The sequence below is a fragment of the Cydia strobilella genome, chromosome 16 (assembly GCF_947568885.1).
Source record: "Cydia strobilella chromosome 16, ilCydStro3.1, whole genome shotgun sequence".
Lineage (NCBI taxonomy): Eukaryota > Metazoa > Arthropoda > Insecta > Lepidoptera > Tortricidae > Cydia > Cydia strobilella.
Genome location: NC_086056.1, coordinates 5,379,446 through 5,392,348, shown reverse-complemented (window position 1 = coordinate 5,392,348; position 12,903 = coordinate 5,379,446). Strand labels below are relative to the sequence as shown.

General features: G+C 40.0%; 1 protein-coding gene across 1 annotated transcript in view; it reads right to left on the bottom strand.

Annotated features, from left to right (window-relative positions):
• The window catches only part of LOC134748280 (uncharacterized), a 100,290-nt gene that overhangs the window by 22,253 nt on the left and 65,134 nt on the right, over positions 1–12,903 (bottom strand). The window contains exon 5 of the mRNA XM_063683014.1: positions 7,361–7,566. Within this exon, the coding sequence (XP_063539084.1) occupies positions 7,361–7,566 (206 nt within the window). The remainder of the gene's footprint in view (positions 1–7,360; positions 7,567–12,903) is intronic.

Below are 12,903 nucleotides of genomic sequence, written 5' to 3'. Positions count from 1 at the left end.
GCTCATTTTACTTAAAGGAAACATTCTTTTATTTCTTTAAAGAAACAAAACTGCATTAAAAGATTTTTTAATCGAACCATTAAAAATTCCAAAAACTAAACACTCGCTATTTTTTTCTACTAGCCGATACAGTTAATGTTAATGATAACATTTCTTCAAGAAACATTGGGTCTTACACTCGTCTGTCGTACAAAATATCCATAAAATAGAATATTTAGTACTCGAATATTTTTACACAAGCGAAATTGAAAAAAAAAAGAAAAATCTTTGAATGCAGTTTTGTTTCTTTTTAAAAATAAGAGAATGTTTCCTGTAAGTAAAATGAGCTAACTTAAGGTTTTAAGGCACTTTCCCTCCAGGGCCCATTAACTTTTTCCATCCTGTATATCGTTAACTATACTTACAGTACGTATCGTTATGGTTATAGTTCATGGAAGTCCGGGAAGGAATCATGTGGTTGTATCGTAAAAAAATTCTATAAGAGTAGTTTACTTGACTTGCGATTTCATGACTTACTCTATATATACATAGAGCCTGATTCAGAATGAACGATTTGTTACGGTGTTGATCTTATGTCGATACGACCTTGAAAATTGCTTACGTTGATTGGTGCATGAAGTGAAAGCGGTGCGTGTAGTAGGGTAAGTAGTGACAGCAAATGTATGGAACAGCATGTTGCAGCAGCAGAGCTGTTCACAGTTTTGCTGCAGCGTATGATCTCTCACAACTAGTCGATGGTCCCACTAGAATTCCGGACATTGAAGGTCATACCCCTGCTCTCTTGGACCTACTGCTGACCTCGCATCCAGAACGCCACCAGGTATACCGTCTCGCACCCTTGGGTTCGTCAGACCATTGCTTGGTGCGTTCTGTTGCCACCACGGAGCGGACAGGGCAATCTCGACCTCCTGGGTTGCGCCGTGTCTGGCACTATGGATCGGCGGATTGGGATGGACTGCGGGAGTTTTAAGCGTCCTACCCTTGGGGGCAGCTCTGCTTCTCTTTGGATGATCTTGACAACTGTGCGAAATTCGTTGCTGACACGATCCTGCAAGGTATGGAATGCTTCGTTCCTAGCACATTAGTTCGTGTTGGCAATCGTTCTCAGCCCTGGTTTGATAGAGCGTGCGCTGAAGGACGTAAATCAAAGGAAGAAGCTTACCAAGCTTGGGCTGCTGCGCGTCAGGTCAACGATCGTAACTGTTCCGAATTGAAGAAGCGACTTAATGCTGCTACTAGGTCTTGTAAGAAGCGAATTGCTGCAGCCAAGTATGAACACACCCGCAGAATTGGTGGGAGACTAGTCAGTCAACCCTCTGGGTCCCGAACTTTCTGGTCTCTCGCCAAAGCTGTTCAGGGGAACTTCTGCAGGGTTTCCTTGCCATCTTTGCACAAACCCGATGACTCACTGGCTCATTCCGCAAAAGAGAAAGCAGACCTTCTATGCTCTCTATTTGCGTCGAATTCAACACTGGACGACGGGGGCAATTCACCTCCCACTATTCCGCAATGCGAGTACTCCATGCCCGAGGTGCGCTTTACGCAAAGCGCAGTAAGGCGTGCACTCTTTGCCCTCGACGTCAAGAAGTCCAGTGGGTCAGACGGCATTCCTGCTGTTGTGCTAAAAACGTGCGCTCCAGAGTTGACTCCGGTTCTGACGCGACTATTCTCGCTCTCATACCGCTCAGGGAAATTCCCGTCTTCCTGGAAGATTGCCTGGGTTCACCCTATACCAAAAAGGGTGACCGTACCGACCCTTCCAACTATCGGCCTATTGCGATCACCTCCCTGCTCTCTAAAGTAATGGAGCGTGTGGTAAACAACCAGCTCCTTAAGTACCTCGAAGACCACCAGCTAATTAGCGACCGGCAATACGGGTTTCGCCGTGGTCGCGGCGCGGGAGACCTTCTTGTTTACCTCACTCACCGATGGGCCACCGCCATAGAGAGCAAGGGAGAGGCACTGGCTGTTAGCCTGGATATCGCAAAGGCCTTCGATAGGGTTTGGCATAAGGCACTTCTTTCCAAACTTCCCTCGTACGGGCTTCCTAAGGGGTTGTGCACATGGGTCTCCAGCTTTCTATCTGGGCGTAGCATTTCAGTCGTCACTGACGGAATATGCTCGGATTATAAGCCTATAAACGCTGGAGTACCCCAAGGATCTGTACTATCGCCTACCCTGTTCCTTCTGCATATCAATGATATGTTATTAACTAACAATATTCATTGCTATGCAGACGACAGCACTGGCGATAGCTGTTATACAGGTCGTGCAAACGCCCCCCCTGAGCAGGTGTCGGAGTGTAGGATGCGACTTGTGTCTGAGATCGAGACGTCCCTTGAACAGGTCTCCGAATGGGGTAGACGTAACCTCGTCCAGTTCAACCCCAGTAAGACACAAGTCTGCGCGTTCTCCGCCAAAAAAACCCCATTTGTCACGGCGCCAAAGTTTCAGGGCATTCCCCTTACCACCGCTAAAAGTATCGGGATACTTGGTGTCGACATTACGAACGAAGTCCAGTTTCGTAGTCATCTGGAACAAAAAGCCAAACTGGCCTCCAAAAAGCTTGGGGTGCTTAACAGAGCCAAACAGTACTTCACACCGGGTCACCGACTTTTGTTATATAAAGCGCAGGTTCGACCCCATATGGAGTACTGTTCTCATCTGGTCTGGCGCTCCACAATACCAGCTCCTTCCCCTTGACAGTTCGTATTGTCGGCAATTCCGAACTTACTAACGGCTTAGAACCTCTTAGTCTTCGGAGAGACGTTGGCTCTCTTTGCATGTTCTACCGTCTGTACAATGGGGAATGTTCCGAAGAACTTTTTGATCTGGTGCCATCGTCTCGTTTCTATCACCGCACCTCCCGCCAAAGGAGCAAAGCTCATCCTCACTTCTTAGACACATGGCACACCATGAATAAGCGGGCATCCCGCTCGTTTCTTCCCAGAACGTGCAGAATGTGGAATGAGTTGCCTCCTGAGGTATTTCCTTTGTGCTACGACATGGGATTCTTCAAGAAGCGGGTATTTAGGGTTCTCAAGGGTCGGCAATGCTTAAGTGGCTCCTGTGATGTTGCTTACGTCCATGGGCGACGATGACTGCTTCCCATCAGGCGGCTCGTCTGCTCGTTTGCTGAACATCACATAAAAAAAAAAAAAAAAAAAAAAAAATAAAGCATGCACTTCAGTCTCAGGCGATGCCGCTTGGCACGATTGTTCTTTAGGTCAAACAAAGCTGATTTGGCCCAGTAGCCACAAGATCGTACCGTGTCTACCCCCCCCCCCCAAAAAAGAGGGAGGGAGGGGTCGACGCCCCAGGTCTAATTCGTCCAGGTCTTATCGATTAGGGCAAGTTATATCATTTTCGGATAATTTAGGGACGAGGAATTCATTTTTGAAATAATTGTTATACCTTTTCGTACAAAAAAATAATTTTAATGCAAAAAATGAAAATGTTATGTAATTTTTTGTGACATTTTTGGCTGTTACAATAAAAGTGTGGCGATTTACGCTAAAAAAATTGGACAATATTGCCCATTTATTCTTCATTCTAAAAACATCATTTCCAAGGAGGCATTCATACATTTTTTGTAGGAAAAAAATAATTTATAGCGCATGGCGGTGATGATTTTCATACAAATGGAACTATGGCCAGTCAAAGATTAAAAATGTTTACAAAACATTGAATTTGGCGTTTTTAAAGTATGATTATAATGTTTTAATGCCTGTTTCATGCATTTTTGCCCTTTTTTTGGTACAAATTTGTTGTTTTTATTACATTTCAAACTTTCATCCCCCCCATTTCACCCCCTTAAAGGTTCATTTTATAAAAATATTATGTTATCATAAACTTAAACCGGTCGTATTTAATTGATGTTGAAAATTTCAGATTCATATTTTTAGTAGTTTAGATTGTATGATGTCCGGGAGTAAGCAGAGTAAGGTAGAGTTTAGTTAGATATTTTAATGTATGGGATATTATGAAATAAAAATGTTTTAACTCAAACACATGTAGATCCTAAACTACTGAAAATAGAATATTTAGTACTCGAATATTTTTACACAAGCGAAATTGAAAAAAAAAAGAAAAATCTTTGAATGCAGTTTTGTTTCTTTTTAAAAATAAGAGAATGTTTCCTGTAAGTAAAATGAGCTAACTTAAGGTTTTAAGGCACTTTCCCTCCAGGGCCCATTAACTTTTTCCATCCTGTATATCGTTAACTATATAGGTACTTACAGTACGTATCGTTATGGTTATAGTTCATGGAAGTCCGGGAAGGAATCATGTGGTTGTATCGTAAAAAAATTCTATAAGAGTAGTTTACTTGACTTGCGATTTCATGACTTACTCTATATATACATAGAGCCTGATTCAGAATGAACGATTTGTTACGGTGTTGATCTTATGTCGATACGACCTTGAAAATTGCTTACGTTGATTGGTGCATGAAGTGAAAGCGGTGCGTGTAGTAGGGTAAGTAGTGACAGCAAATGTATGGAACAGCATGCACTTCAGTCTCAGGCGATGCCGCTTGGCACGATTGTTCTTTAGGTCAAACAAAGCTGATTTGGCCCAGTAGCCACAAGATCGTACCGTGTCTACCCCCCCCCAAAAAGAGGGAGGGAGGGGTCGACGCCCCAGGTCTAATTCGTCCAGGTCTTATCGATTAGGGCAAGTTATATCATTTTCGGATAATTTAGGGACGAGGAATTCATTTTTGAAATAATTGTTATACCTTTTCGTACAAAAAAATAATTTTAATGCAAAAAATGAAAATGTTATGTAATTTTTTGTGACATTTTTGGCTGTTACAATAAAAGTGTGGCGATTTACGCTAAAAAAATTGGACAATATTGCCCATTTATTATTCATTCTAAAAACATCATTTCCAAGGAGGCATTTATACATTTTTTGTAGGAAAAAAATAATTTATAGCGCATGGCGGTGATGATTTTCATACAAATGGAACTATGGCCAGTCAAAGATTAAAAATGTTTACAAAACATTGAATTTGGCATTTTTAAAGTATGATTATAATGTTTTAATGCCTGTTTCATGCATTTTTGCCCTTTTTTTGGTAAAAATTTGTTGTTTTTATTACATTTCAAACTTTCATCCCCCCATTTCACCCCCTTAAAGGTTCATTTTATAAAATATTATGTTATCATAAACTTAAACCGGTCGTATTTAATTGATGTTGAAAATTTCAGATTCATATTTTTAGTAGTTTAGATTGTATGATGTCCGGGAGTAAGCAGAGTAAGGTAGAGTTTAGTTAGATATTTTAATGTATGGGATATTATGAAATAAAAATGTTTTAACTCAAACACATGTAGATCCTAAACTACTGAACATTTTAACCTGAAAGTTTGGTTCGGGCGGAGTACGTTACATTACACTCAAATAAAGAAATGTTGGGGGCCATTAAAATAAATCCTGCATATGTTGCTCAATGCGCGGAAAATAAAATAAAATATATTTACATGCGTAATAGATAAGGAAGCTATAAGGTATATAAACTCCGAGTTATCCTTTCACGGCCCATAAAAACTTGGACCGAAAAACAAACAGCGCATTCACGATACTTAAAGTATCTATATTTTCCCTCCGTGAAAAATGATCCGTTTTCATTATTACTTTGGTGAGTAGTTGGGTCAAAATTGTTTTCGTTGTCTTGTTTTTTGTCTCCAGAGAATGTGACGGAGTGGAGCTTTTGGTACGGGGTGAAATTTAGTTTTGCATTTTTCTAGTATGATCTACAGCTGGAAAGGCATGCTATAGCACTCGATTTTATTTATTTATTTGATACTTACTTACTTACTGCTGTGGCGCAACGACCCGAAGTGGATCTTGGCCTCCGCACCAAATACCGCCATGCTATATACTCTGTCCAAAGCCGTACCGTTTCTGTCCAGTCGACAGCGCCGAGTTCGTTGAGGTCTTTCTGCACTTCGTCGTTCGTTGGTCGTCTGTCGTCGTGGATTTATTTGATAAAAGACAAGAAAAGAATTTTGACCCAGTTGAAAGCTGAATCACGTTTTTAAACAAAGAACGAGTGTAATTCATATATCCAAATGAATTCATATATTCAAACTTTATAATCATCACTTGTTAATACACTCAATAGCAATGAAAACGGGTTACTTTCTATGGAAATTCCTATGCCAGTTTGAATGCTCCCGAGTGTAGGTACTTTAAAACGGCTGTCTGTATAGTTTATAACATGGGCAAATGCACGTTACATAAAAGCTTTTACTGGTTTCAGGCTAATGTTAGGGATTTAGGGTTTTAGTCGAGCGTGCATGATGTATTCGGGTAAAAAACTGGTGGAGTGTGCAGATTTCGCCAGTCACCCACTTATGTTCGTGATAAGAAATATTTTATATTAGACGCGGCTTGACTTTATGGGCCTGCAATATACTTTTCCCCTCACTAGCTCGGAAAGCCGTCTTTTATCCTTTAAAACAAGCGGGGAAAAACGCATTTTATCCACTAGTGGGGAAAGTAATTTGACCTTGGATGGAGCGTGTTTAAGTAGCTTGACAGATAACAAAACGTAAAACGCTCATGATAATGGTTCGTTCGATATTAAATATCATTAAATAAATGGTTTGGGAATCTAATAAAAAATAACCAAATTTAGCTTAAAATTCCATAAGAAACGTTAGATTTTTTATAATGATGTTAAATATAATTCTGACCGCACAAGTCGAGTAGATGCAATTTCAAAACGCATCGTTGACATTTCATACGTCAGAACAGAAATGTCAACATTGTCAACAAAATTTTTACTGTTCTTCTTACCGGCTCACGTAAAAATCAGAATTTCTAGTGTTTTCTGTTATAATATCTTAAAAAAATTAGTGATTCCAGTGATGAAGATGATCTAACGCCTGTGGATGTTGCACTTTCCTCGCTATAGTGAGGGGAAAAGTTTTGTGTTACACACGGGTGCAAATGTATTTTACTCCTCGTGTGTTAAAACACTCGCGGGTAAAATACAACTGCACCCTTGTATAACAAATAACTATTTCTCCAATATGCTCGGAAATGTTCACCTTATTGTATCAAAAATAGTACGGGAAGTTCTATTCGTTATGGTCAAACTAAAAAAAAAAAACATATTTAGCCCTGTTTTAGCGGACGGGAAGTGTTCACTACTGTATTGTTTTTTACTTTTTAAAAACATGTATCCACTAAGAAAAATGCATACAGCCAATTATTAGTCTACACGACCCGGTCAGCTAGAGTTATACCAAGATAAGTTTGCAACGATTTTGATAGCACACGCAGTCTATGAAATTATGACGTGTATCTGTATCACAGAAACATTTCTACAACAGATTCAAATACTCACTTCATTTCCTCATCATTTTTAGCCAGCATCCAGACCACATGCCCTGGACTCTGCCGCGACCCTAGCGCCATCAACTGGGACAGTTTCGCCCCTGGTGGTAATGCCGGCCGCCGCGGAATCTGTCCCGTCCAGGTGGAGATGGCCAGCATCTCGGGACACTCCTTCACGAGGTGTTTCTGTGTGGCCATGCATTTGCCTGATGCGTCCTGTAAAAGAGCACATAGTTTAGAAAAGTTGTTGGCAAGTTGAAGATAGTGCTGTATCTAGACAATATTATAATTTGTTTTTATTATTATTATTTTTGTTGCCTTGCTTTAACGGCACGGGACTTTAATGGCATGGCGTGGGCGCGAGTGAGTACGTAAAATAGTCGAAGCGCTGCGCGCTGTGGAAGTCCGCGCCACTCATACTCATACTCACACTCATATATTTATTGCATCCATGGTAGGTACACAGGTGTTACATATAGTTGTTGGTCTCACATGGGCCCTGGTAGGGCACGGCGTATACTTAAATCTAGAGATTGTATGTATGTACAATGATTATCAATATCTTAATTAATTATAATTAAATATTCATGCTGAAACATTTATTACAGTTAATGTCAAATATCAATAAATTATGTTAATAAAACTTAAATTAAAAATTAAAAACAAAAATTAAACATTAAAAATTAAAACATCAAAAATTAAAAATTAAAAATTAACGATTAAAAATTGAGTCATATTATGTCCATATTATCATCAAAAAATCATTTAGCTTATTAGCACTTGTTAATTAAATCCTTCAACTGCTTATTAAAAAGCGTTTCTGACGTCTGTAATTTAATGTCATCACTGATCTTATTGTAAATTTTGATTGCCATCATGGTATAATGAAATCAAGGTACTCTCTTCCGAGACTCGCGAACCACGTGACTGACACAAGCCTACGTCATCGTGCTGTTAAAAGGTTCACGATGACGTAGGCTTGTGTCAGTCACGTGTTTCGCGAGTCTCGGAAGAGAGTACCAGGTGGAGTATATTATTATACCATGATTGCCATCATGTTTGGACTTGATTTATGTAGCTTTAGTACAGAGCTTGTAGCTGGCGCCAGGTTATTCTTAAATCTACTTTCGAAACGTCGAGGACGGTCGGCAATATTTGGAAAGAATTCCGGGTATTTCCTGACAAACTTGCAGATTTCTAGAATGTAAATTGATGTTAAAGTCAAAGTTTTGTATTTAATAAAGTAGGGTCTACAATCGTCTAAGTAACAATGTGGTATCTTTTTATCTTTAAACCCCATCTTTATGCTTCCAACATAATGTATCTCACGAGTAGGTATGTGTGAATACCAAACTAATACCACTGATAACCTAGCGGTAAGAGCATGCGACGTCCAAGAAGGGGGTCGCTGGTTCGAACTTCGGCCCGTACCAATGAGTTTTCAGTAACTTTACTAGTCGAAACCGGGTTAGAAGGTCGGGTGGTAGTCGCTTTCGTAAAAAACAGTGCCTACTATTAGTTTGCTAAGCGGATCCAAGGCTCCCATGAACCAAGGCAATAAAATCTAAGACAACGGGCGGAAGATAATGATGGTGAGTGAATACTACCACCAATAAATTAGAGCGAGTTTAGCGTAACTTCAGTATGATGGGACGACCGGTCTGGCCTAGTGGGCCTGCCTGTGAAGCCGATGGTCCTGGGTTCCAATCCCGATAAGGACATTTATTTGTGTGATGAACACAGTTATTTATTCCTAAGTCATGGATGTTTTCTATGTATTTAAGTAGTCTGAGTACCCACAACACAAGCCTTCTTGAGCTTATCGTGGGACTTAGTCAATTTGTGTAAGAATGTCCCTATAATATTTATTTATTATTTATTATATTGGTATCATAGGTTTAAGATATTAATTATATCCATGATAGTATCATGTAGGTATAGGATAACATGAAAGCGCTCTCTCGCGAAATGTCTATGTAGCGCAAAACATGCCAAACCTCCGTTTAATACAAATTTTCACGCTCGAAAATACCCGGTAATTACACTTTAGTAAGAGTAAACATGTTGCCTTTCAGTGCAAAGATGCGTGAAATAAAAAATGTTAAAATGCGAGTGTAACTGATGGGGTGCTGTCAGGTTGTGTGTTTTTTCATTAGATGCGCGAGCGGAAGCGAGTGATGTAGTTTGGCCGTACCAGTCTAAAGTGAACTTGAGATCAAAGAGTAAAGTAAGTATAATAGGTAAAGAGAGCCCTATTGAAGCATTTTATGGAAACTCATTTGAACGCACCATCCCTGATTTGCTCCCGAAACTATGTATGTGTGCGTGCAGATCTACATATGCATCCGTACGTGTACTTTCATCCTACATAATATCAGGTCTACTTGGGCGGTTTACAAGTAAACTTTTTGTTTGATTTCTTATAAAAAAGATTTTTGATTTCAACATATCAAACAAAAAAAATGACTCTTAAACCTCCCAAGTAGACCTAATATGTTTTTAGAAAAGGTACGAGGAAGAGTGGAACGAATATAACAAAAACATAATAGTAAAGTAAGTATTTTTATTGCTTTCAATTTGGTATACAAAGATGTACCTAATAAGAGCAGGTTTAAGTACCAAGTATTTTGAATCCACCGCTTGCAGCTTCTGACTCTATATTCATTTTCTTTGCAATAATTGTCACATTTTTCAGGAGAATTTTGGGTAATACGCCACGCCACGCTCTGTAGCTCCAAACACAGTTTGCTCCAGATATTCTTTAAAACACATGAGTAATGATGTCATAATTCGGATCCATCTTGTAGCTGAAGAATTTCAGGCATATGTATTGTCTCTTGTCTAAGCAGGTACCTCCATAGATGAGCTCTAGTTCCTCCCACGTGTCTCTAACGTGTCTCTTCCGAGGCCAAAGATATGTTTACGCTTTTGCACCTTTGTAATAAGGCGAAAAATGAAAATATATCTTTGACGTGGACGTACATGTTTGCATTCAAATTTAATTTGAGATCGCTTTTTAGCTTATATATTATACATATAAGCAGGGCAGAATTTTGACACGACCTTGAAGATCGCTCGAAAACGAAGTGAAAGTCGTGCGTAAGATCATATCAAAACCAGTTCATAACCATAACACATTGTTAAATGGGAATCCACCTCCTTTTGCTCGAGTGACCAACCAACCGACGGCGGTCGTCAAGCGCCGGAATCACACAGGTCGTGTCGTGCGTGAAGTTCACAATTCGCGCGTTAAAAGCAGCCTGTTTTACCCGACTAGTGAAGAAGGGGAATGTTTTTCCTGGAACGTATATTGTATTGGGGTAGCTTAGAAAGCTGGCTAATTTTTTAGATGACAAATAAAAAAAATAGAAGCCCTTCATACAAGGGCCTGACACTCTTTGATAGAGATAGATAGTCTTATTGCGATTCCTATAAGAGGTAAGAGAAAATAGTGCCATGCTTTGTCCTGATCACCGACCGGGTAGCATCATAGGTAGGAGGCGATGGCGAAATACCGAAATATATAAAAGTAAAAGAGAAAAAATCCTATGCTGCCCAAATTTTATATGAATATTCTTTCTCTTACCCAGGGAAGCGCTGGTGGCCTAGCGGTAATAGCGTGCGACTTGCGATCCGGAGGTCGCGGATTCAAACCCCGGCTCGTAATAATGAGCTTTTCGGAACTTATGTACGAAATATCATCTGATATTTACCAGTCGCTTTTCGGTGAAGGAAAACATCGTGAGGAAACCGGACTAATCCCAACAAGGCCTAGTTTCCCCTCTAGGTTGGAAGGTCAGATGGCAGTCGCTTTCGTAAAAACTAGTGCCTATGCCAATTCTTGGGATTAGTTGCCAAGCGGACCCCAGGCTCCCATGAGCCGTCGCAAAAATGCCGGGACAACGCGAGGAAGATGATGATTCTTTCTCTTACCCCCGGTCACTCGGTGGCGCGTCTATAACTACTTGTATGTACTATGTCTATGCCTTCATACTTTAGCAACACTTAGGTAGGATCCTACATCCGCGTAGTAACCCGCGGGGGCGCGCCCGGGCGCACACTACAAAAAGCATTATGCCTACACATACGCACACAAGCAAATATTATCGGTCCGACAGCTGACGGGGTGCTCCGACATGGCAAAATTTATCGGAAGCGCCTTTCCGATATCGGATGTCGGAAAGCGCCTATGACAAAAACTTTTTTGCGTTATTTATCGTTTTTGAGTAATAATGATTTATTAACTGCATTTTTTTTTTTTTTATGTGATATTCAGCAAACGAGCAGACGAGCCGCCTGATGGGAAGCAGTCATCGTCGCCCATGGACGTAAGCAACATCACAGGAGCCACTTAAGCATTGCCGACCCTTGAGAACCCTAAATACCCGCTTCTTGAAGAATCCCATGTCGTAGCACAAAGGAAATACCTCAGGAGGCAACTCATTCCACATTCTGCACGTTCTGGGAAGAAACGAGCGGGATGCCCGCTTATTCATGGTGTGCCATGTGTCTAAGAAGTGAGGATGAGCTTTGCTCCTTTGGCGGGAGGTGCGGTGATAGAAACGAGACGATGGCACCAGATCAAAAAGTTCTTCTGTGCATGCACAATATGCACATATATCTTACATTTTACTTCCTTCCGACATCCGATATCGGATCAGTCTGATAATGTGAAAATGCTCTTACGCTCCTGCAACGCCTATCAAAGCATATTGCTTTTGCATATTGTTTAAAGTGAAACTAAAAGCACGGCTCGTATAAAAAGCCTTATATTATTTATTTATTTATTTTAAACTTTATTGCACAAGAACAAGTACAAAAGGCGGACTTAATGCCTTGAGGCATTCTCTACCAGTCAACCACTGGGCCAAACAGAAATTGTTAAGGTGGGTGCAGTGAGGAATACTCCATTGAGGAATACTCTTTTAACTGAGGTAGGTGCATGATAATTATAATATGTATAGGCCTTGACTATGATTGTTTAAACTTAGCTTTAGTTGTTGTAAGTTTAGTTTTATGCATGCCAGATGCTGGTGAAATATGTGTTACGTATAATCGTATTGTCTGACCACCTTTTGTACCATATTTCATGCAAAAAAAGTTATTTCTATTTTATTTGTATTGCTTACTGTTGCTACAGTAGAAAGTATTTATAGTTTATGTAAGTACAGCCGCCATCTGATATGTGTTTACGGAGGGGTCAAGGTCCTTAAAAATATCTTAATATGTACTTTAGCGTATAGATAATAGAAACTTTGTTCAGATATTTGTGAACACCTTGGCCGCTTCGATATATTAATGGCGAATGAATAGTCAAGAATTTTTATTGCTGTGCTACTTCGTGGATAGATGTGCTACTCAGGTACTCATTGCACTAAAATCACTAGATCGTGCTACCGTCTCACTAATTTAACGAATTCATATTATACACCTCGCCTGATTAAATCATCAGATCAAGTGATTGTATAACATATACTAATCTATTGTGATTGTATCTTAGTATGCATGGGAAAAACAGAAAAAAAAATCATGTAACATTAATTTCATATTCTC